The sequence below is a fragment of the Micropterus dolomieu genome, linkage group LG03 (assembly GCF_021292245.1).
Source record: "Micropterus dolomieu isolate WLL.071019.BEF.003 ecotype Adirondacks linkage group LG03, ASM2129224v1, whole genome shotgun sequence".
In the NCBI taxonomy this organism is placed as follows: domain Eukaryota; kingdom Metazoa; phylum Chordata; class Actinopteri; order Centrarchiformes; family Centrarchidae; genus Micropterus; species Micropterus dolomieu.
The window spans coordinates 14,778,926-14,805,104 of record NC_060152.1 but is presented as its reverse complement, the minus strand read 5'-3'; the positions used below and the strand labels follow the sequence as shown (position 1 = coordinate 14,805,104).

Sequence of the window (26,179 nt, the reverse complement as noted above, 5' to 3'; positions counted from 1 at the left end):
GCCCCTGCTCTGATGGCGTGTGGTAGCTCATTCCACCATCGTGGTGTCACAGATGAGAATAGCCGGGACTGGGATTGCTTTGTGTGAAGGGATGGCAGAGCCAGGCGGCGTTCGTTGGAGGAGCGTAGCGGCCGAGAAGGAACATAAGTTTGTATTATGGAGTTTAAGTAGATGGGTTCAGACCCAGTAGTCACTCTGTATGCAAGCATTAGTGACTTGAATTTGATTCTGGAGGCCACGGGGAGCCAGTGGAGGTCACTGAGTAATGGAGTGACATGAGTCCTTTTGGGCTGATAAAAAACCAGACGCGCTGCTGCGTTCTGAACCATTTGTAAGGGTTTCACCGCACAAGCTGGGAGACCTGATAGGAGGGCATTGCAATAGTTGATGCGAGAGATAACCATTGCCTGTACCAGAAGCTGGGTGGCATACTGAGTGAGGTAGGGCCTGATTTTCCTTATGTTGTATAGAGAAAAGCGGCATGACCGAGAGACAGTAGCAACATGGTCTGAAAAGGACTGGTCATCAATCATGACACCCAAGTTTCTCACCACCTTGGTTGGAGTGATGGTTGCGGAATCAATTTATAGTTTGATGTTATGGTGGATAGATTGCTTGGCTGGAATGACCAAGAGTTCAGTCTTAGAGAGGTTTAGTTGAAGGTGGCAAGCCTTCATCCATGCAGATATGTCTGATAGACAGTCCGTGATCCGCGCCGAGACAGTGGGATCGCATGGCGGGAAGGATAGGTAGAGTTGCGTGTCGTCTGCGTAGCAGTGGTAAGGGAAGCCGTGCGAGCAAATGATCGGCCCCAGTGAGGTGGTGTAAATTGAGAAGAGAAGGGGCCCAAGCACTGAGCCTTGGGGTACCCCTGTGGAGAGGCAGTGGGAGGAGGATAATTGTCCTTGCCACAGAACATTGTAGGAACGCCCCGAGAGGTAGGATTCGAACCACAGGAGTGCTTTACTCGAGATGCCCATTGCTGAGAGACCAGATAGCAGGATCCTGTGGTTGACTGTGTCATTTAAACATGAATGACGCTGAAGTTCTCAAATGTTAAATGATAAAACTATTTTAGGTTTAGGTTCCTTGATTTAAATCAGGCACCAAGAAATAATACGTAAACAAGTTTATAAATATGACTAGACATGTGATGCCTTCATCCAGTAGGCTACTTCACAGATTTTGGTATTAAGTGTAATGGCTACAAATCAGTCAGTAAGATGCATACCATAACCGCAACGTCAATGGTTCGATTCTGGAAAGGGCCTTTGTTGCACATCAAATTCTCTTCTCTTCCCTCATTTCCTGTATCTCTTGTGGCACTGAAAAACAAAGGCAATAGGCTGAAAAATAATCTAAAAAGTGATATAAAGAGATATTTAACGTTCTTAGAAATCTTCCAGTGTTAGGCCTACTTAGTTAGTTGATGCACAGGTAAACTGAGCTAAACTCTTTTTTTAACATTTAAAAAGATATTTTTGAATGTTGCTAAGTGACTGAGTGGTTTTGACTCTGTTTGGAGTGCACTTGTGGTTTCAGTGTTTTGATTTCATCCACAGGTCCAGACCCATCCTCGCTGCCTTTCTCTCTCACCCCCTTCTCTAAGTATTTTGTTTCTGTAAAAGCCATCGCTCTCTTTTCTCTCGCCTCCTTTCCCATTCAATAACTGCCACTCTCTCCCTTTCTCCCCTCCCCTCACCTTCTGTTCACGCTCGCCCTGTTGGCGGTTATGGGGAGACCCCCCAAACCCTGCACTCACCGTAAATGAGGGAACACCAAAGTATACCAGTCTTTACAATAACACACAGTTTCTCCTCCAGAACCATGAAACACTTGTACACGTCTTCCCTCTTCTGCTTTTACTCTCACCTCCCCTCCCTCCTTCCTCCATTAGCCTCCTGATGTTTTTACACACCCTAAACTCTTGTAGGAGGAGAATCCACTCCCCCTGTGGCACTCATACAATCACCAATGCATTAACGCACACACACTTTTTCTTGCATTCTCTCGTTTTACATTCCCTTTTTCGCTTTTATGGAAGCTCTATTTTACTGAACTGTAGCATTCTATAGCTGCACATGCATCCTCTTTGTGTGTGTGTGTTTGTGGTCATTGTCCACTTCTCTGCTTATGGTCTTACGGATACAGATACACAGAAACTATCCAGTTTGAAATAGAGCCCAACATGTTTATGTCCGACAGAAATATTTACAACCATTACCTACCACATTTCTCACACACACACACACACACACACACACACACACACGCGCGGGCAGATTTATAGGGTTGCTTGAAAACATCAGGTCCCGTATGTACACTGACCTTCAAGCGCCCACATACACTCACGTATTCACATGATGTAGCCCAAACACACTCTCATATAAGAGGCTTAAACCAGACCCATACCATATCGCCCATAAATAACACAAAAATAGGCTGTGTGAAACTGTGGTGTAATGTACCACATAAAGTTTCATGAGCTGGATTCACACTAAACCCAAACAGAAACAACAGATGATCCTTACAGTATGTGTGCCTTGTGACATGACAGCCACATGGATTCTTTCTCTCTCACACACACAACACAATGAAAGTGTGAAATTCAGTGCATGCTTTGACGGTTTAGCCATGAGAGTCGTTTTAGTTACACTTTGTCACAGAGGCTTGTTCACATGGGAAATGTTGAATCTGTGCGTGCATGTGTGTGTATGTGTGTAAACCTGACTGCTCCCTTGTTCTTGTCTCCCTGGATGAGTGAGTATGAACTTCCCAGCTGTTTGTGACAGCTGTGTGAGTGAAGCGAGATTCAGGAGAAAAAAGAAAAGAGGACGCGAATCAAAGAAAGAGTGGAGTGAAAGACGACAAGATTGTGGAGCTGACAGAATTTAGAGTTGCAAAGAAATCTGATAGCTGTGTGCGGCATGTAAGGGTATGTGTGTATGTGTGTGTTTGAGCCAGCTGTATAACAGGGCTGTAAACTCATTGGGTTTCTGACCAGACAGGATGGTTGTGGCTTCCCAGAGTAATGATACCTGATGAAGCGGAGTGTGTGTGTGTGTGTGTGGTGGTGGAAGACATTCAGATCCTTTACTCAAGTAAAAGTACAAATTTATAATAATACTTTAAAGGTCCTGCATTCACAAAGTTACATAAGATAAATCAAATAAGTATAATCAGAAAAATGTGCTTAAAGGTTTGACACTTTGAAAAATATGCTTATGCGCCATTCTCATCTGTCCATCGAATATGAAGCTACTGCTAGCAGCCAGTTAGCATAGCTTAAGTAACAAAATCCAGCTACCAGCACCTCTAACAGTATAAATGGAAATACTCAAAAGTACCTCAAAATTTTACGGTGTGCGTTTGTGTTTCCTTGTGTGTCCCAAAGGACTGGGGCAAAGCTCAGCGAGTTATGATCAATACGGTATATAAACCAGCAGAATCGTGTCTGCCTGATGCTTCAGCTGTTGTTTAAGTACAGGTATGCTAAAACTCTTTCCACTGTACGGCTCCATAAGGACTCTGCTTGAACGAGCGCAAGCTGGACACGTGCTCATGCACACACGCACACATACGTGCTCACACAGTCACTCACATTCTGCGGTCATGCACTGAAAGCCACGGTGGATTTATGTGAGCGGCCGCTTCCAAAAATCTATTATTTCCATATGGTTCTAATACACTCGCTGACTGCCAAGAGCAGCATGGAGAACAACTTTGTGTGTGTGTGTATATTAAAGTATGGCATGTTTACCTCTATGATCTCAAGATTATTCTCCACTTCTTTATTAGCTGTTTTCCTTGCCTTTTACTCTCAACAGCCACTCCACCCTTACTTCTCCAGGGTCTGGGAGAGAAACAACTGTCTGTTTAATAGCTGGGTGACTTCATATTAGTTCAATGTGTGGTACTATGTTTTAAACTTTTCTCTCTCTGTGTTTCTGTCCTACAGGTGTGTGGAGGAGGTGCTTTGGACTCCAGAGCAGAGCAGTGTGCAGCCTTTAACACCCAGGAGTTCATGGGTCGCCTCTACAACTGGGAACCTTTCACCGAGGGTGAGGACTGAGTTAACACACACACGGTAGTTTAGGGTTTAGCCGCACAGAGCTTCAATGTGATAATAGGCTTATAGTGTGAAATAAACGCTAGGAGAGGAAGGGGGGGCGGAGAAAAAGCGTCAGTAAAATGTGTGTTTAAGGGAGTTAAGTGTTGCTCTGGTATTAGTGTGTGTTGGCAGGCCTCCACTGCATGCCCAACCCACCACAATCCCTTTTCTCATTGGAGCAGGCCTACATTACATGTAGCGTCGAGGGTGGTGAGAGTCGAGGGGAAAAGAGAATGACTGGAACTCAATCTGCTTTTATTCTTTGCACAAAACACTCTCCGTCCTCTCTTTTTCCTCTCATTTGTCCACCACCCCCCTTCCTCTCCTGCCAAGCTTCTCCTCCCAGCTCTGACTAAGCACACAGATTCCTACTGAGTGAGATAAAGAAAGAGAGAAGGAAAGAGAAAGGGGTAGGTGAGAGGTGATGGGATGCAAGTGTTTTGTCACATGACCACTGGGAGCAAATACAAGACAACGTGGCCTGTGTGTGTGTGTGTGTGTGTCTGTGTGTGTCTGTGTGTGTGTGTGTCTCTCCGCACTTAATGTGTGTGTGTCCGTGTGTAGCTGCGTGTGTTTGTTTACTTTCTTGTTAAGTGTACAATAGTTCAGCGCGGAGGAGATTGTGTCTATTTGTCTTTGTTTTCCACTGCTGGAGGGAAAGAAAGAGGAAGAGAGAAAACACTAAACAGATATTTGAGGAATTTGATAGAGAGAGTGGAAAGAGAGAATAATACAAACAGAGCTTTTGGGAGTGAGAGAATGGAGGTTGGAAAAAGAGAGAGAGGAGAGAAACACAGCTGTAAGATGTTATGAACAGTATTTTTTATTAGACTAATATATGTGTACAAGTCTGTGTGTGTTTACAGTATGAGTGTATTGGCAAGTGTGCTTATACTGGAGATGAATGGCTTAATGGATCTGAGATAATATGTGGAAAAATGTTTGTGCATGTATGTTTGTGAATCTGTCTGTCTATGCTCTTGTGATAACTGTATCAGCTGGCTCAACACACACACACACACACACACACATTGAGAGAGAGCTTAGAGCCAAACAAACTGGATCTCTGTCTTCCATCTTAAAACAGTACCCACATAACACACTTACAAAATACAAAATACTAAAAACTCAAGTAACACAAATAAGATGTTGTGAAGAATGACAAAGGATAAAAACCCTGAAGTTAAAGCTGCACTGAGCAATATTTTTATATTAAAAATTAATCAAAAAGACTATATCTAATGTGAAAGGCCCCTTTTCTCTATGGAGCATTTTAGCATCATCTTTTTTGTTTATTTGTTTGTTTTGGTTTTATGGCCCACAACTTTACTATTCTCACTGTCACCAGACAGATACAGTCAGCAAGTAGCTGGTGAAGAAAGTGGGACATCTAGCAGCTAAAGAGCCAAATATTTCCTGGTGTTGAGCAAAACAGAGCTAAAATGAGAGTGAATATTGAACTTATTCTATGGTTGGCTAGAAACGCAAGCGCAAATAAATGCTGGTGTTGCACTGTGACTTCTGGATATGTAAATAGTTGCCAACAAGTTCACCATAACAACAAAAACCCATGAATGCTGCTTTAGAGTAACTTATTTCTATGGATTTTTTCTAATCACACAACACAATTTTAAACTCTGGGGGAAAAAGTTACATTAACCCTTAGCGTTTTTGTGCTGTGTCATGCTACATTTAGCAATTTCGATATTTTTATGTTATCACATAACATAGATTGGGGCGGCATATTGGTGCAGTACTCCTAGATTTGATTCCACTAATCTGCTTTGGGCCTTTCTGTGTGGAGTGTGCATATTTTCCACGTGCTTGCATGGATTTCCTTGTGAACATCTAAAGACATGCAGGAAGGTGTGAACAACATTGATAAAATGATGGTGTATGTAATACTGTATTGCAGTAATATATTTAGTGATTTCTCCAAAATCTAACAATAAACTTTAGTTTTTGTTTTTGGATAAAGTAAGCTGATGGGCATGTCTCTTTTTGCGAAATCCAGTATATAAAATAGTGTCCAAAATTTTATAATAATAAACAAAATTAAACTATAATCCAATATTGAAATACAGTAGCCCTTCTCATTGATGGAACAATACACCCAGATATATTAAAGAGACAGCTGTCCATAACAATATGGTAAACTCTCTGCTGTTAGACAAAGAATTGTAAATTCTTAGTTGCCTGTATATATGAATGTGAGTGTGAATAGTTCTGTGTGTTAGCCCTGTCAACAAAAACTGGGGACTTGCCCTGGGCGTACTCCGCCTCTCAGCCAGTTTGAGCTGGCCATTCCGTGACCCTGCAAAGGATAAGCGTTTATAGATAATGGATGGATTACATATCTTATTTCCATTACTAGTGTAGAAGGTTAAAGGTGGGTGCTCTGCTGCTAGATTCCCCGCCTTGCTCAAGATCACACAACATCTAGGGAGAACACCTTTAAGGCTGTGCTGATATTTCTGGGTATTTTTAGAGCAGCCTCAGGCCAGTTTTGAGGATTCAGGTAGATCATATGCTGTACATCTGTACCAGGAGTCAGCGTTGGGGTATAAGCTGGAGTCAAACTGTCTACATAAACACACAGGAGCTTTCCTTTCAACCACCGCCCCCTCCCATCTCTGTGTGTTTGTGAGGAGAAAGAGTGAGATTACTGTTTTTATCCTGATCTTCTTCAAATTTTCTCTATCTACTATGCGTCCTTGCCCTCTGCTCCTTTTTTCCTTGTTTCAGAGCACTGTGTCCTTAAGATCTACTGAGAAGAGGAGAGGAGGGGATGAAAAACAGAGGACAGTCTCTGATAGGGGGGGGTAAATAGTTCTGGCATGAGAGAGACATATTACTGTGAGGATTCTTAGGATAGAAAAAGCCACCAAATGGCAGATGTCACATTTATTAGAGGCTGTGGTATACGACTCTGATGGGGGTAGAGACAGTACTGTATGTGTCAAAAGTATTTGCACATGACGCCAGCTGGGTCAGACACACTCAATCTGCGCTTGAGATGATCCTTTTCCACTCTGCTAAGTAAACTGTATCGCACTGTTTACTCCAGTCTGATCCCATTGGCTACCACCCAAACCTTCATATCCAACCTCCCATTAACGTACTGTATGCAGCGAGGAGTGTGTGTGTTTGGACATCAAAATGCTGTATTGGTCATTTCTCTCCAGCTGCATTCATCTGTTTAGGACTCTCTGTGGCGCTGCATATATTTATAGTATTTATGTTGAACCGTGCAGTCAGCTCTTGCTGCTTAGTGTGTGATTTTTTTGCCTCCATGGTGACAGCCCTGTTATGTATGTAGTGCAAAGTGTTGTGGCCTATGGTTTGGAACTGGAAGCATAAACTGTAAAGCTGCCACTACCATTATAAACCACAGAAGTGATAGTTCTGATTGACTTTAGTGGTAATGTTTTCCCCCCACCAGTTCAGCTCTGGATGGCGGTACCTCTCCAGTTTTATAATCGCTGCACGTGCAGGTGTTGTTTTACTTGAATATTCCCTTTTTTTCAGGCCTCATCCCCTCACTGAGCACCCAGCATCCCCTCTTCCTGTCCCACTGCCTCTCTCTTTCTCTCTCCCTGTTGGAGTTTGTTTAGACAGAGAGATAGTGGGGAAGTATATTTAGACAACATATATTCCACTGTCTGAACACTAAGCTCAGAGAGGGAGAGACGGCGAGAGAGACAGTGGAAGAGAAAGAGAGGCCAGAGATCGAGGCAAAGAGGGAAACAGAAGCAGAGAGATGTAGCTAGAAAAAAGAAAAGAAAGATAAACACCAAAAACAGTTAGAAATGTTAAAGGCGGCTAGGAGAGGGCTCGCACTTGACTTCAGGGCAGGAAGAAGAGGTGATGGAGAATGAGGGAGATGGGGAGGAAGCATGCAGAGAGAGAGGCAGAGAGTACATGAGTGGCAACACGTCTCCCACTTTTAGCTCCCCCTCTCTTTTCTATCACTGTCTCCAGTCTAATCTCTCAAAGATAACTATGACAGACGGAAAGAGAGAACCAGCGTGGAGAGAGAGAGGGTGGGAACGCTGCCTCCCTTTCTAAATATGTACTGTCTCTCTGCAGTTATCAGACAGTGGCAAAATAATGGTAGCCCCAAATAAGTGGAGAAAGAGGTTTTGGTTGGTTTGTATGGCAGTCATGGACTTTACATTCATGTGTTTAAACAAGCTTTAGGCCTAGTTGCTGTTGCACACATACTTTAATAGAGGACTGATGGTGCTTTATATCTCATGGCAACTTTATTATAATAACATTTACTGTATATTACATGTATTTATGGCTTCTATTTATTTATTTAATTATTTTATGACATGTATTGACTACTGTTTGAAAGCAGTTTTTGTCCCACATTGTTTAAAGAGACAATAAAAAAGCCCTTCTTTCTCTTGTTGGCACCATAGTTTCCACATAAACACATTGTTGTATGTTAGTGGAGAACTTTATATGCTCTATCTCTCTCTCACGCTATATTTAAGAAACATTCACAGGTTTCATTAATTGTTCCAGAACAAAATATATTCTCAAAAGTCTGCTGTAATCTGTCACTGCTCCCTAAACTCTAAAGTATCGTGGAGCGGATGTTTACCGATGCTGAAGGACCACCACTACATTTTCAGAGTATATTTATAAGCAAAGTGATGCACCTAGTTATGCGTTATCTTATAATAAGATATCTTAATTGTCCTTCAGAGTTGTGAAAAGATAAACATCTATTCTGGGTCAATTGCTTCCTGTGTGTGACTTCCTGACCACTAGCCTCACTCTCACTCACTGGCCACCTAGTGAGATGACATACACTGTGATGTCCTTAATATATTTGGTCAGGCAAACAACCATGGATCAGGATTTCTAACACGAAAGGCACAAACCTGTACACAATGTCTCAGTCCCAGTTTAGATGGGTTTTTTTCTTAACACTCACAACACGGCTCATGTGTTTTGGAAATCTTCTAAAGAAAGCCTACAGTAGAACACATTCTTGTCATTAGGGTACTGCTTGAGTCACTGCCCTCCCACTGAAATTCTGCAAGCATCCTTTGCACCCTATCCTTCTATTTGTGTGGTGTCCTGCTGAAATGGAAACCAACAAAACAATGAAATGGCATCTTAACAGTCTGGTTTTACTAATCCTTCTCTTCTGTCTAGAGGTTTGCTATTTTTCATTAATGTCTTGTGTTCTACTTATACCTGGCAAACCATTGTTGTACTTCAGAGACTTTGTGTAAGCATATGGTGTTCCTGTGAGTTCACTACCACGCACAAGGTGACCTTTGGGCCTTTCAGACCTTTGTTCTCGGCTATCTCCTGTGAAACTCTTGACTTTGAAGATGGTTACTAGCTGTTGATGGCTTTTTGATCTGGAAGAGGAAATCATCCCATGGTGAAACAAGCGTGAGTGTTACATGGAATTTAAGTGACATTGGTGTAATATAAGAACCACAGTTTGATTGCTTTAAAATGTCAAAAATATTTCACAGAAGAAGGGCTTTTGGAGAGAAACTGCTATTTTTCAAACTCAAGGACAAAATAATAGCACAATGGTTTTTGACCACTTTTGGCAGGCTGCAATGCTGTTTATATTTATATAGAATTCAATAGAGGGTTCAGTTTCATCATAATTTGGCAGAGAAATATGACACCACAGTCAAAAAAACAGAATTTGTCCTTATAACCCCAGAAGTCCTGCAACTAAATCTTTAAACCCTTACTCATGCAATGCGCTCATGTCTATAGCTCTGCCTGAGGCCTTTAACCACCGTTACAGCCCCGATCTTTAACCTCAAGGAGCAGTAACTAACCGTGGAGCCGCTCATTCCTCCTTTCTTCTGTCTTTATCTCCATTCCCCTATCACTTTCTTTCTTTTTTTAAAGGAATAGTTCACCATTTTGGGAGATACGCTTATTAGCTTTCTTTCCTAGAATGAGTCAAGAAGATCATCTCATGTCTGTATGTTGAAAGAGTAACATTACTCCACTGATTTAGCAATTCTTTTCTGACAATATCAGGCTCACGATGGACAGTATAAAAATTGCTGCTGCAGAATCAGAGCTTCATCATCTTTTATATTCCACGCATTCTTCTTTCTTGTCAAAACCTGGTGCCTACATTACCTACAATGCAACTTGACCACTGACAGTTTGCTCAGAGATTCGGATATGCTAGCTAGCAGCGGCTAATGTATCCTCGAGTCACTAGCGTCAAGCAGAGATGAGGAGCTGGCTACAGAGCTCTGGTAAACTCACTTCTTTCATCTCCACATCCCAAGATTGTTTTCATTTACAAATTTGTAGTCTCCAGCCCCAAACCGTCGCTGACTCAAGTGACATCACTTGAAGCATTTTCTCAGACTTCACACAGCTCCCTCTGGAGCCACAAAAGGCTTTATACAACTTATTTGAGAACTCCCTAAGACGTGTAAACTGTATTTCATTTGTAAAATTTGCACAATTACAGTGGGTATAGAAAAGAATCACCCTCCTGTAAAATAATCACATTTTGTTGCTTTGCAGCCTGAAATGAAGACAGACACAGTTTTTGTTTCATTCAGCTGTATTTACTCAGTGCAACTTATAACATCCAAGTGAAAGATATAACACCAACATGTCATAAAAAAATAGAAAAACATAACCACTGAGTTGGAAAAAGGATCACCCCCTTGTTTCAGTATTTTGTTGAACCACCTTTTGCTTTAATTACAGCCTTTAGTCTGTTGGGATATGTCTCTACTAACTTTGCACATCTTGACGTAGCAATATTTGACCACTCTTCTTTGCAGAACTGCTCAATTTCAGTTAAATTTGATGGTGACCGTTTGTGGACTGCTGTCTTCAAGTCATTCCACAGATTTCCAGTGGGGTTTAAGTCTGGGCTCTGACTAGGCCATGCAAGAACATTCACCTTTTTCTCCTTCAACCACTGTGTGGTCAGTTTTGCTGTGTGCTTTGGGTCATTGTCATGTTGGAAGGTAAATCTTCTTTCCATTGACAACTTTCTGGCAGAGAGCAGCAGATTTTCCTCAAGAATTTGACAGTATTTTGCCCCATCCATTTTTCCTTCTATCCTGACAAGTGACAGTCCCAGCTGCAGAGAAACAACTCCATAACATGATATTACCACCTCCATGCTTTACTGTAGGAATGGTGTTATGTGGATGGTGAGCTGTATTGGATTTTTGGCAGACATATCGTTTGGCGTTGAGGCCAAACAATAAAATTTTAGTCTCATCTGACCATAACACCTTTTTCCACGTGGCCTTAGAATATTCAAGGTGCGTTTTGGCAAAGCTCAGTCGTGACTGCATGTGGCCTTTCTTGAGGAGTGGCTTTTTTCTTGCAACCCTCCCATAGAAGCCACATTTGTGGAGAATTTGTGATATTGTTGTCACATGCATACTTTGTCATGAATTCCTGCAACTGCTTCAGAGTTGCTGTAGGCCTCTTGCTAGCCTCTCTGACCAGTTTCCTCCTGGCTCTTTCATCCAGTTTGGAGCGACGTCCTGACCCAGGGAGGGTCTGTGTTGTACCAAATACCTTCCACTTCTTAATAATAGACTTCACTGTGCTTCTAGGCACTGATAAAGCCTTTGAATTTTTTTTGTATCCATCTCCTGACTGTTGCCTGTCCACAACTTTATCCCAGAGATCTTTTGACAATGCCTTGCCACCCATTGTTGATTGTTGTCTTCAGTTGCACTACCAAGGACTGAAATGCTTCAGGAAAAGCTTGTTTCATGCTGAGCTAATCAAAATGACCACAGCTGATCACAGTTGAAAGTCAGTTGGCTTTGTGTGCTATTGAGAAGGTGATTAACTACACCTGGTTAGGTTTACAAGTCATTTTTAGGAGGGGGGTGATTCTTTTTCCATCTGAGTGATTGTTTTTTAATTTGTAATTTTTTTTCTGACAAGTTGGTATTATATCTTTCACTTGGATGTCATAAATTGTAAATACAGCTGAATGAAACAAAAACTGTGTCTGTCCGTTTTCATTTCAGGCTGCAGAGCAACAAAATGTGATTATTTTACAGGGGGGTGATTCTTTTCTATACAAACTGTAAAGTACAGAGCTGGAGGTAAGCCATGGTTAGCCTAGCTTAGCATAGACACTGGAAAAAGAGGGAAACAGCTAACCTCTTCAAAAACACACCTACTAACACTTGACTAAATAAAACATTGTGTATCTTTTTTGGTAAATTCAATTCAAATTAGCTTTATTGGCATGAATGTGTGCAACAGTATTGCAAAGCATCATACAAACTACAGAAGAACAATCAACCCCATACATTTCATAAAACAGTAAGCGTGTGTGTGTGTGTGTGTGTGTGTGTGTGTGTTAAAAAAATAAAAATATATTAAAAATAAAATAAATAAATAAAACAGTAAGTGTGTGTGTGTGTGTGTGTGTGTGTGTGTGTGTGTTAAAAAAAAGCCTATATTAAACATTAAAATAAATAGATAATACCGTAAACGTGTGTGTGTATTATTAATTGATAAAATAATAATAATAATAATAATTTTAAAAAAAGAAAGAAATCAGTATCAAATGTAAAAACAAAACAATTACTAAAATATCAAGCAATGAAAATAATAATAATTTGAAAATTTGTACAATTATTTATCAGTCTCCACTGGTTGTCCTCACTTCATGGCATGAGGAGACATATTTTAATTATTTGACATTTGGGCATTTCTCCCAGTAAATAGGGGAGTGTCTGATATAAATTTGAATTCGGGGTATATTTGGGAAATGTTTGCAAAGTGTTTTTGTCTTAGTGTTTTATATTTAGGGCATGAGGTTAGAAAGTGCAGCTCTGTCTGAACCTGTCCTGTGTCACACTGGGAGCAGAGTCTCTCCTTTTGTGGTAGCCAGCTCTGTCTGTGGCGACCCTTTTCTATGGCCAGGCTGTGTTCACTCAGTCTGTATGTTGTTAACATTTTTCTTAGTTTAGGACATTTTATTGTGCTCAGGTAATTTGCCAGTGTGAATTCTCTTTTTAGGGTCAGATAACATTGTAATTTACTTTGTGTTTTGGTCGTTTCTTTCCAGTATTCAATATATTTTTCTTTCTGCTTGTTGATAATTTGGTTTGGTCTGCTTGAGTTGGTGTTGCTGTCCTGAGGTTGTTGTGGACTTATTACTGCAGAGAGCCTCAGGACCAGCTGGCTGAGGGGACTCTTCTCTGGTTTCGGCTCCTGGTATGTTAGGGCTTTGTGATGGTATGTCTGGGGGTTAACTGATTTTAAGTGATTGTAAAATTTAATTGATCTTTTCTGTATTTTTAGTAAGAGGGGGTATTGGCCGAGCTCTCCTCTGCACAGGTTATTTGGTGTTTTTCTCTGCACCTGCAGGATGCTCTTACAGAACTCGGTATGAAAACATTCTATGATTGTTTTGTCCCATTTGTCAAATTCATTATTTAGTTTTGGCCGCCAAATGTAAATCCTTATATAAACAAATGTGTAAAATGACAATTTGTGGTTTCAGAGGCCATGATATAACTGTTACAGACATCTGATTGATATCTTCTCATAAAAAAGAAAGCAAATAAGCATATTTCCCAAGATGTGGGACTATTCCTTTAAACCTGCTTTTTGTACTTCACCACATAGACATAGTCTTCTTACTTACTGCACGTTTTGCTTTTGCCCCACCCCTATTCCCTTGTGAGGTATTCTGTATTCTCCACTCGTCTATTTGTCTGCCTATTCTCTCGGTACTAAGGGACTTAAATTTCCTCTTTTACCTTGAAGCCATCTTCCCTTTCTCTGATTCTTCCCATCTGTTCTCTCTTCCAAAGTGTCTCCCTGCTGTATGCGCCCGTTGGGTTCCTCCCATAAATCAAACCTTCCTCAGGCTTATGTTTACACCTCTCTCTTCTGGGTATGGATCTCCTGGGAAAGTGCAGCAGTGAGTGCACTTGTACGAGCGAGCAGCAGGGGAAATAGCTAATCACTCTGTTGCTGTCTGACAGTCAGGGGTTATATGATCTGGCCTCAGTTTCCTGACCACATGGAAAGATGTTCATCACACAGCTGCATTTTCTCCACGCCAGGCAGACGCAGACAGAAACACACAATCATACAGGAGATCTCACACATCCACACACACTTAAGACCAACATATACGTTGTGAAATGATCCCCCTATCCTGTCAATGTTGCAGTTGGTGCGGACAAGCAGTGCGAGCTGACCTGCAGACCTGCCGGCTATCGTTTCTATGTTCGTCAGGCCGAGCGTGTCCGAGACGGGACCCCCTGCTTCAACACCAGCTCAAACGACATGTGTGTTGAAGGACGATGTCTGGTGAGTGCATTTAATTGTGCATGAGTGTGAGATTTTAGCTTCAATTGACTGAATCAGTCCCTCCATTCTAGCCGGGGTTGACAAAGTCCAGATCCGGACTCTCTTAGTCTCATGTCTGGAGGTTGATTTAATCCTGGCATTCAGATTCAGAGTGTTTCCAATCTTTTTTTATTACTCTACTCTGGGCTTCTTGTCTCTGTATCTTTTCCTTTATTCTCTCATTTGCACTCTCGCTTTCTGATCTTATTCCACCCTTCTGTTTGTGGTAGGAAGCTAGCGAGTAACAGTTACCAATTTGCACAGACAATGGTAAAATAAAAACTAACTTTCCCCCTCACTTTCTGACCCATAACTTACATCTTTTTACCTTGTTCTCCTGCCAGACCGAGGGTTGCGATGGGGTACTGGGCTCCGGCTCTGTGATTGACAAGTGTGGAGTATGTGGTGGCCGAGACACCTCCTGTCGAAAGGTGACGGGAAGCTTCCAAAACGTCACGGTTCCCCTCGGTTACCACAAGATCCTGGATGTCCCACCGGGAGCTACATTCATTAACATCACGGAGAGACGAGCCAGCCCTAATTACCTGGGTAGGACCTAACAGACACAAACAAAATTATGCACACTCACATTTCTTAAATAATACTGTTTGCAGCTCCAGTAAATGGGAGACGCTGGCGAGGGAATTGTATGTGGGAATGTGATTTAGCCCATGAGCACGTGTGTGCTGGCTTGGACTAAGACTGTAAACTCCAAGCAGATAAAGCCAGTATTGTTAGAGCCCACAAGGAAATAGTGAATTGTGTACGTGTATGTGTGAGTGTTTGTCTTGCCAGCCCCCTGTTTGGTAATGAGAGCACTCCAAAGTCTGTGTTTGTCTCTCTGAGAGTGTTCTGAGCTCATGGGGCTGTACTAGTGCTCACCACTATGTAGACTACACAAGGTCAAACCAAGAAAAGAAACCTTGAGTAAAGTATTACTCAATTCCTCCTGTCTGCCCTTCTGACACTCCACCCCAACCTCTATTTCTCCAGCTATGAGGAGTGGCACTGGGTCTTCAGTTGTGAATGGGCGGTGGGCTGTGGACCCTCCAGGGGAGTACCAGGCAGGAGGGACTACCTTCACCTACACCCGACCTAGAGCACAGGCAGAGGGGGAGGAAGAGAGAGGCGAGTCCCTCTGGGCTCCAGGACCCACCACCACACAGCTACAGCTATATGTAAGCACTGGACCACAGGAAGGCATTTATTTTAACCCTGTAAGCAAACATGAACCAGAGTATGGCAAAAATTAAGTTAATGATAAGAATCACACAAACACACATAGACAAATGTTTATACACCGATTATTTCACATCTCTGTAACATTGTCGTAAGCCTGAGGCTATGCTCTCCTGCTCTGTGTCAAGATCCTCCAGATAGGCAGCATTATTTTTGCATTATGGCACGATAAAGTCAGCTGTACTGAAGCTTAGCCTGAGCCACATCTATCCAGGGCTTAATAATAACAACTCTAACCTCAGGCTAAGATCTTATTAAAGAACGAGAGTCACCTGCAGCTTTACATCCAGTAGCTACAGGGAAGGAGGGGGTAAAAATAACAAGCATCCACCAAAGCCAAAGTTTGATCTCCTCTGGAATCACCTGCATTTTTAAGGCTTAATAGGATTTTGGAATAAGATATAAAAAGACTAAACGTCTATAACCACGCCAGTAGCACTGTGAGGCTGTTCTGCTCAGTACACGAAGGAAAAGAAATTGATGGATGGATGAAAAATAGAAAGACAAGTCTGCTCTCTGTAGCACTTTCCCCCTGGTGGGACAAAATGATAAAGTGTTTTTCGGTTGTTCACTGGCTGTTGTAGGACATTTCAGCTTACCCGGCTCGGCATGTGATGATTAGGGTTTATGTCTGTATAGCACAAGTTACACCCCTAGCTACACCCATTGTTTACTTAGTACTTAGATATGTTTCTGGCTCTCGCCATCATTCAATTACATTACATAATCTTACTATCACAGCAGTATGCCACTGGAGATCTGCAAAGCGGTTTTAGGGAGCTTCCTGTCATTGGCTTCTTTTCACCTCTAGTTCTGTCTGTTTTGCTCTCCAGATAATTTTTCACAAGGACAACCCAGGCATCGACTATGAGTTTTATGTCCCGGTGGAGAAGAAGGAGGTAGAGAGGGAGAGGCTGACAGAGAGAGAGAGGGAGACACCCAGAGAGGCACCCAGGGATCGGCTGAGGGAGCGAGAGCCAGGGAGGGCTCCACTTCGCAGTACGTCCATCACACATAAACTTTCTGATTGTCCCTCTTCTGTCTGCCAGCCATGTTCTCTGCGTGTCTCAAACAGTAGCAAAGAGACACAGGGTTCTCAACAGTCATGTACAGCACATAGTTGAATCGTGTCAGTGGCAGAATTGAACCCTAAATCAAGATTCATTCTTTCCATATTACTCAAGGAAACACCACTGCAACCCATGTCCTTGGAGAATGACTGACGTGTTTATGGATTAGGATGGGTTGTGGTTGTGGGCCAATTGGGAGGGATTATTGTACGTGTGTGTTTATGTGTTTGTGTGTGAGGCTCTCTGGTCCACATGTTCGCTGTCATGACACCCTGACCTCATCATGACATCATTAGCCTCTGACTTACTGCCTTCCTCAATATTTCAACATTTGCGTTTCGCCTCTTTCCTCCCTCTTTATCGCTCGTCTCCTCCTCCCCATGTCTGTTTCCCAATCTTTGCCCCTCTCTCCCACCTTTGCTATGTCTTTCTAATTTGTCTTTATGTCCACCTATTTTTTTATTCCCTCCTAGGTCCTCTCACCGTGTCAGTAGAAGACCCTCCCCCTGCTCCTCCTCCAGTTTCGATCCCTTCTTTCCCCTCTTCCTCCTCCTCTGTGTTTTCTCCTCACTCCTCAGACCGGTGGACACCGGAGAGGTCACGTCCTCGAGGATCTGCACCCAATAGGAATGCTCGGATCCCCCCGCGCACTGACCTGCCGCTGGACACTCAGCCACCATTTGTGTGGAGGAGAGGCCAACTCACTGAGTGCTCTGCTTCCTGTGGCAAAGGTTTGATTCTGATGAGCCTTGTAGATCTTCATATCTATTCCATTTTTAAATTAATTGCTTTGTACACAATATTATACTTACTTACTCTGGATGATGTGACGCCTCCCTCCTCTGGTTGGTAGGTGCAAGTACAATAACATGGAACTGATGCCTTTCTCATTTATCTATCAATCTCCCTCTCGCTGTAGGTTCTCAGCACAGAGTCATTCTGTGTATAGACCGCCATACAGACGAGGAAGTCCCGGAGAGGAGATGTGACTCTGCAGCCAAACTTGTCCCTGAGGAGGAGCCTTGTAACACACATCCCTGTCCACCATTGTGAGAAAATACAGTTACCTTGAAGAAATATGCATTATATAGATTTAGATTCAATTCCAAAACTTCAGCTTTCCATGCATTTTTCACAGCTGATACCTCACTGCACAAAAACCACACTGCAAAATCCCAAAAGTCATTTTTTGTCTGTACTTTAAGTCCTTAAAGTCATAGTGACTAATGGCATATTAATCGTGATTAATTGCATATTTAAGGGGCTTTTTTACCAGCAGTATTCCCTTTACACAGTAGCAAAAATATTTCTTTATCTCAACTTAAACATTAATGTAATCAAATTCAAATATGAAACCAAAGCTATTTGCCACTGCCAGGGCATTACCTTTTATCTAGCTTGTTAAAACAATTTAGAGTCCTGAGTCACGATCATAACATCATAAGAGGCGGACCTTCTGAGCAACAGGTTAACATATATAAATCTGTTTTCATGTTTTTCTGAAGAAGTATCAGCAGAAACATATTTCTTTTATCAGGGAGCAGCATAAACAGTCTATGTTCAGTAGCAAGCGTCCCTGTAATAGTGAGGTGAAGTGGTCGCCTCAGGCACACACCCGCCTGCTGCCGAAGTGAATTGTCTTGAACTTTTTGTACATGACGCAGCGCACATAACCTTGGAAGAGAGACTGATCCTCGCTGTTTGTGAGTTTCCAGAATCTATTACTGTTTGCTAAATAGGACATCAACAGGAGGGAATTTGCGTGGCAGAACATTCCCGCAAAACTAGATGAAGGCCTATGTGGGAAAGTTCTGTAAAATTTTAACTTAAGTTAAATAGGCTACAGCTGTGTAGCGCACATAACCCGTTGCCATGGTTACTATCCATAGAGTGCCTGCGGTTTCCTCGTGGAGCGCTGTCTGATCACCAGAGTGCAGAGCAACCCCGCGTGGCCACGCGACTACATTGTGATTTTAAGAACGTTCCTAAGACCGGCATCTTCCCCAATACTAATCAGCATGCAGTGGCATCGCTATGGCATTTGATTGCTTGTCATGCTTTTGTTTATCTACTTCTCCCACGCGGTGCATCTAGCATAGTCTGCCGAAGCCTCCCTCCACTGCTTGTTTGGGTGGGTGATTTGCAGGCTGATCAACATCCTACCCCTCCTGTGACCCGTGGTTTGACTTTATGTGTATTCAGAGCCAGTGAGCAACGGACTTTCAAAATAATAATAATAAAAACTGTGTTAACGTGCGATAAAATAATTGGCGGGGTAAATTAATTAATGCGTTAACGCGATAATAACATGTTAACGTGCCCAGCCCTAAAATCTGCCAGTGTGGTTTGAAAAAAATGTCCCTCTCTCTCTCCTGTCTCTCAGCTGGGAGGCCAGTTCGTGGTCAGAGTGCAGTGTGTCCTGTGGCCCTGGGGTGCAACAGAGGCAGCTCCAGTGCAGGCAGAGCTTTGGAAACCGCTCCACCATGGTCCACCCGCAGCGCTGTGCCAACCTGACCCCACCCGAGTCCACACAGGCATGTGAGCTCCGCCTCTGCTCCCATTGGGAGGTCAGCTCCGACTGGGGCATGGTAGGTCAACAACACCAATATGAGACTGGGACAAGCATAATGGCTCAGCGTACATGGTAAAGAATAAAAGAGGCAGAGTAAAGTATCACAGATTCTGCAAGCATAATACAGACTGAAAGAGAGAGAGTGTGTAGAGTTGGGTTAAAATAAGCTTGTGTTTGTGTGCATGTAGCTCCATTTTGGCAGGTTACTTTCAAATTATGGCACAGTGTGTCTGTCATAAATTTTAAAATCCCTTCATTAGGTTAGTGTACAACTATTTTAATACACACTTTGCCATGGGTTTGTTTGCAACAAATCATTTAAGTTGAGTTTTTCATTTAATCAGTTACACATTTTGATTGAAGAATGGTAAAGAGTTTAAATAGATGTCAATCATAAGAAATTTCCAGCCAACAGCTGTTTATAGTTTTACATGATAATTGATCTTACATATGATTTTAAATTTTCATTCATGATATAAACTTTTTTTTTAATTGTAACTCATTTCTATTTTGTATTTATATGATTGATTTATGTGCTTATCTTGTGTTTCTGTTTTACTGCTGTGCCCTTTGGGAAGAAATAAATTGATTAATAATAAACCTTCTTTGTCAAATAGTATTGTGTATCTGTTTGTACTTATTCTGGTTTTTCTCCTTTCCATTTGTCATAGTGCTCAGTCGACTGTGGCATTGGCAGGAGGACAAGGAGTGTGCGCTGCGTCAGCGATCAAGGCAGCATCGTGAACGACAAGGAGTGCAACTCCAGGGCTCGCCCACAAGGAAGTGAGGAGTGCAATATGGGGCCCTGTGTAACCAACTGGTACTTCACTGACTGGTCCAACACAGTGAGTAATGCACATACACAGAAGCGAAGGAAGAAACATTCACTGCACTTAACAGCTAATCCTCAACATGATCTTCCACTTTGTCCCTCAGTGTTCAGCACAGTGTGGCCCTGGGGTGCAGAGGAGAGAGGTGGTGTGTCTGACTCGAGGAGGGATCAGAGAGGGCGGAGGAGGAGGGGACTGTGTTGGGGATAAACCAGCAGACATGAAGGCCTGCAACGGGGGTCCCTGTGTGCCAACAACTATGTGGTACAGCAGCCCCTGGACACAGGTAGGATTGAGGGAATAAAGAAATAAAGAATGAAGGAAATACAGAGACGAATGGAGGTTAGATTTGACTATATAGACATTTTAAAATGTGAATGTAATGTTTTTTCATATTGTGAGTTTGATGCCTGACAAAAGTTCATGACCAAAATGTTGCATTTTCAATAACGTTAGTGCTGAGTGTTCAGAAATTCAAGTTTTTCTTTTAGTATCTACAACTCTAGCTATTTTTATTGACATTATGTAGTCTCCTGTGTCATCTTGCATCTTTATTTGTTTTGGAGTGAAAGAGTATTCATATTGCAGTGATAGATTAAGTACTACTTGTTTTCTTTTTCCAGTGTAATATCCTATGTGGCAATGGAACTCAACGACGAGACATCATTTGTGTCCAGAAGATCGGGAATGATTTTATTGTCACACCAGCCAGTGAGTGTTCTCACCTGGACAAGCCTGCTGCGGTCCAGGAGTGTGAGATGGGAGAGTGTCAGCCACAGTGGTTCACAACAGAGTGGAGCGCGGTGAGAGACATGGGGAAAGGGAGCAGGATATGAGAATGAAATGTTGGAAAGAGAAAAAAATAATAATAATACACTTTATTTCATCCAGAACATGCTTTACATTTATAAAGGAATAAAAACAGGTAACAAATTAAGTTGAAAAAAAGCAGGTAAAGATAAAGTGCTGGTATTGCAGAGAAAGCAATCCATTTAAAAGATCAAAAAAGACATTCAAAGGCCATATGGGACTCTATGTGAAGCACGCACATTGTAAGAAGTGGTCCTAGAACAAGGCTACTTAAAGAGATTTATTTTTAAGTAGCATTAAAAAATTTCAACAGCCTGCCTCACTGTTTGGAGCTGCATCTCCAACTTCTGTGATGTAGGTTGGTCCTCAGGCGCTGAGAGCTGTGTATACAAATAGAAGGACTTTAAAATCAATTCTAGAAGCTACAGGAAGCCAGTGCAGTGCAGCTAAGACTGCAGTGATGCGTTGTTAGCAGTCTAGCAGCAAAGATCTGGTTGCAGCCTCTCATTGGACATTTTAGGAAGACCAGTAAAACGTGCATTGCACCATTTGGCTCAACATATATGTACAATTATGTGTCATCAGCGTAGCTATGGACGCTTCATGATGATTTCACATAGAAGAAGGATGTATAGTGAGAACAACAGAGGGGCAAGGCAGATCCTTTGTGCAATGCCAGAGATTATGTCATGTTCCTTTGACACGCCAAGACAAGCATAAAATGCTTTTCCCTGCAATGTATCTTCGGCGCCCATTTAGAACACAGCCAGAGAGGCCAACCCAGTTTTCAAGACCAGCCCGAAACCTTACTGGTATCAGCACTAAGTCTCAGATCGCTATCTTTGTAAGAACATTCTCTGTGCTCTGAAACCTGATTGTAATTGCTCTAAAATATCATTTAGAAGAGTGTTTTATCTGGTGGAAAACAACTTGTTCAAGTATCTTGATTAAAATGCAGTGATGTGAAAATGAAATGATATTTTATTTGTAATCAATACTATTTACTGTAACTGTTCTCAGTGCTCACGTTCCTGTGGAAAAGGCTTAAAAATGAGGGAGGTGCGGTGTCTAACACAAGACAAAAAGCACAGCCATGATTGTGATTCAAGCTCCAAACCTGAACAGGAGCAAATCTGCAACACAATACCCTGCAGCCCACAAGTCTCAGGTGGGTTTGTGTGTGACAGTGTGACAGTGTAGATATGTGTGTGTTGGTTGTCCTCCCTACCAACCTCTCTGTTCTCCTCTCTGTACACAGATGAAAACTGCCGGGACAGACGTCACAACTGTGTGATGGTGGTTCAGGCCAGGCTCTGTGTCTACTCCTACTACAAGACCGCCTGCTGTGCCTCGTGTACCCAGAGTGCTCAGCGTGCCAAGAGGCACTGACCTGCCAATCACTGACGGCCCAGGTGTGCAAGAAGTCAAGGATTAGGTCAAAAGGGTCCCTGAAATGACAAGTCGGTAAAAATGCCCAGAGTAGACATAATCCCTGTGATGGCCGTCATATAACATTTAGCTATTTTCTCCTGGTTCTTCAGGTAAAACACTGTGAAAGCAGCCGGTTCCTTTTTCCAGTTCTCTGTATGCTACTACATATTCCACTGTGCTTACACCAGTTTACTATGTGCGTTTGTGCAACAGGTTCTTAAAGTGTCACACAGGGCTAATGCATAATGATGCATTTGCTGTGATTTCAGCCCTTTTCTGTGGCGGAGAGATAGCAATGGAAGGTGCTCACTGGGGACACAGCTGTTTTTCAACAGCAGATGTAGCCTTTTCTTAAGATTCTTTCTAATCTACAGGACCTTAAAATAGATGCAATCAAACATGCATACCACTAATTATGTAAAGAAACATTGCTGAACAAATTACCATGTGTGCTAGATAAACTGTATACTGTAGTAATATGTATGTTGAAGATCTACTGGAATAGATCTAATGTGTTTCTGTACACTACAGATGTCCCCCACTGCAGTGTACAGTGGCTACCCCCCAAACGAAGCTAGAAGGATTTCATTTACATATCATATGTCTGTTTCTGTTTGCCAAAAATATTTCCTGAAGTGTCTTCTTATTGTTCAGTTCAGTATTTGGACAGATGAACCAAAGTAGTGGGGTGACCATGGCAATAAGTGACCAAATATATCATAGCAGGAGGAGGTGAGATTCTAAAAGAAGGATATTAGACATGGATGATAAACCAGCAGCACAGAGTCTGTACAGTCCTTAAGCTTATTCATGTCAATTACATATACATGTAGAATATACATGTAAAGGAGTTGTCCACAGCTAAGGTGTGAAGATTCATAGTTGCAATTATGTTTTTACTAAACTAAAGACAATGCTGCTCTCTGAATAACATACATGAAGAAATTAACGAGTGATAAGACTAACGGTATTCTATGCTTTTCTTCTTGTCAACATATTGTTTGGGAAGTCAGAAATCACACATTTCTAATTTCCCAACCAAAGTCTCCGACCCCAGGTCTTTTTGACTGATGATGTAAATCTTTAAAAATGGCTAATAAATATATAGTTTCTTTTTTTGCACTGTAGTTTTTAGCAAATGTCACTGAAACAAGAGAAAGTAGGCATTTGTTAGGGCCTATTTTTTTTAGCCACGGACAAACACATTAACACACATTAGTGAGGATTTATGACACAAGAACGGTGTAAGTAGGATTGACTCAAAATAAACTACAGTACCCATTTTCATTTTAATGAAGGAACATGTCACTCATTTATGTGTTTTTAATATATATATTTTTTAAACAATGGAGGTCTGTTTATAGCATAGAGAAATAAGCTATATGAGGCTTTGGATACTCAGCTAGTACATGTTAGCTTCACTCCGCTGCTGGATTTGGTCTTTTCATGTGATTTGTTGACAATAAAAAAAAATATAGAATATCTCTTTTAACCATGAACCTGGTGACGCACAGATCTGGAGATGTAAAATGATTCACCAGCTAGTTTTTACATGTTAGTAATCACGGCACCATGATGACAGTGCCGAGGTATTAAAAGAACATGTTTCCTGTTTTCTCACCTCATCTCAATATATCTTATATTTGCATCCATCATCACCTACTTGGGCGAGGATGATGAATCTGTCCTATGAGAGTAGGTGAAGTCAGAGTTAGGAAACTTCTGTCTGTTAACAGTCTGTTAATAAGGTAGCTTATTATATGGATCAAATGCAATCAACCTCTGTATATGTTTGTAAGTACTCGTTACGCTTTTTTTTGTCTTTCTCATATTACTGTTTTTACTTTACTCTTTTTCACTTAATACACCCTGCCCACTCTAAGATGAGGAGTCTGTATATTTGTCAGATATGTTGTAATGTCTATATTTTCTTTGAACACAGTAGGCGCTTATGTTTTATAACTGAATAGATTTATCAGAAGCGTTGTTGTAGACTGCATTTATTCACATCTGTCATATAACTATTATATTTTGCATTCGACAAGAGAAGCAGTGACTATTGTGCTTGTGAGTTTTGGATGTTTGTGTGTGTATGGTTGTGTGTTTTGCTCTTGTGGCTTTGAATGTGTCATTCTTGTCTCGAATCCCCCGTAGTAAAAAAAAATTACTTTTTATATAAAAACAAAAAAGGATAGTAATTTATCTATTGCCTAAAGAACGTGTAATTTATTTTTTGTTTTAAGAAGCAGTAGCAGAGTTTATGAGATTGTTATTACAGATACACAAGATTTTTTTTATCATGCAAAAAACAGTGTGGAAAATTATTATCTCAAAGCTTCATTTTAAATAAAATTTTAAACAACAGAGAAGTGGTGTGTCTTCATGGCTTTTTGTCTAGTGAAAAAGGGTGATATAGCCAGTGTACTCCAAACGATGGCGCCGTTGAGTCTCACACATAAAAGAACAGAAAATTTCGTGCCCAAAAAAGCAGCTTGTTTGTGTGTTTTTAAATAAAACGTGGTTGAAATATTGACTGAGCAAAGTTATGCTTACAAGCTTGACTTGATCATCCAAATGATATTTTAATTAATTAATGTATTTCATTTTTTGACCACGAAGTCTCTTGAGATGCATTACCTGTTTTTCAAGAGTGATCCTGTCCAAATGGCACCACAAATATTTTTGACAACATTCACATACAGCATAGGCCTTATTGATCAGACATGAGTTACATGAATAAACAAAGTCCTTCATGAAGCATTTTTGATACAGAATGTGGTGTTTAAAAGGAAGGCAGTATTTTCAAATCAATTTCATCATGCAGATTATAGGCTACGAACTAGCATTATTTGCCAAGGTTAGAAAGGTCAGATACTGTGAAAGCAGAGAAGAAGAGTTTGAAAGTTTAAAGAGTTTGTTATACTAGAAGTTTGTATAAAGTAGCCTGTAAAAGGCCTGAGAGTGGCGTGGTTGGATGCCAGGGGATCAAGTGACAGGGCCAATAATTAAATTTTCTGTTATTTTCTAGCAACAAGGTCTTATTGCTGTTTTAAAGCCTTATCACAGAATATAATTCTGGTGAGGAAATACTAATTTAGTAAGAGAATCAGTGGTTTTAGTGTACTATGTCAGTTTATCATTTCCCCTGAAAGTAGTCACATTTGCATAAACTCCCTGTGGGTTCCTAAATACCCTCAAATTTCCTGTAAATAGAGTGTCCTATGTGTCCTTCATGAATACCCTGTAGGATTTCTAAGGTGTTTCCATAAGTTTCTGAGATATTGCACCTGTTTGGTATAATGTCTTTAGGGCAATGGGAGTATCTTCATGTAAAGGTCCAGACCAGTGAGATTGAAATATAATGTTTGTTGTTGTTTTTTTTTTAAGTTTTATTAAAAATTAACTGCTGAATCTTTAATTTGTTTGCTCCTGCTTTCAAACAAGCAAAATATAGGTTTTTGAAACTTTTGCCTAGAGGTGTAGCATTAAAGTTTTAAGTGTTCCCTTCTCAGCATCCCTTCCCTTGCACTTGCGTGCGTTGTAGCCGGTGCTTCTTTGTCGTGCAAAGAGGCTTAACAGTCCCGTTGCGTGCCTCCTCTGCCGGTGCTGGGTTTGTAAGAAAGCCCCTAGTGTGGTGATATACATGCAAGTGCGTGTATGTGGGTGGGTGGGGTGTAGCCTATATGGTGGATGAATGTGGGGGGGCTGTTGGCTCACAGAGGCCGCGAGGCAAGGCAGGCAGATGGTG

At 41.5% G+C, this 26,179-nt stretch overlaps 1 protein-coding gene across 1 annotated transcript in view; it reads left to right on the top strand.

Annotated features, from left to right (window-relative positions):
• The window catches only part of adamtsl4 (ADAMTS-like 4), a 55,985-nt gene extending 31,185 nt beyond the window's left edge, over positions 1-24,800 (top strand). Inside the window, exons 5-17 of the mRNA XM_046044954.1 lie at positions 3,959-4,061; positions 14,301-14,440; positions 14,824-15,028; positions 15,473-15,657; positions 16,552-16,717; positions 17,262-17,519; positions 17,708-17,837; positions 19,172-19,376; positions 20,032-20,205; positions 20,297-20,476; positions 20,814-20,993; positions 22,021-22,168; positions 22,259-24,800. Of these exons, the coding sequence (XP_045900910.1) occupies positions 3,959-4,061; positions 14,301-14,440; positions 14,824-15,028; positions 15,473-15,657; positions 16,552-16,717; positions 17,262-17,519; positions 17,708-17,837; positions 19,172-19,376; positions 20,032-20,205; positions 20,297-20,476; positions 20,814-20,993; positions 22,021-22,168; positions 22,259-22,389 (2,205 nt within the window). The 3' untranslated portion in view covers positions 22,390-24,800. The remainder of the gene's footprint in view (positions 1-3,958; positions 4,062-14,300; positions 14,441-14,823; positions 15,029-15,472; positions 15,658-16,551; positions 16,718-17,261; positions 17,520-17,707; positions 17,838-19,171; positions 19,377-20,031; positions 20,206-20,296; positions 20,477-20,813; positions 20,994-22,020; positions 22,169-22,258) is intronic.
• The last annotated feature ends 1,379 nt before the right edge of the window (positions 24,801-26,179 follow it).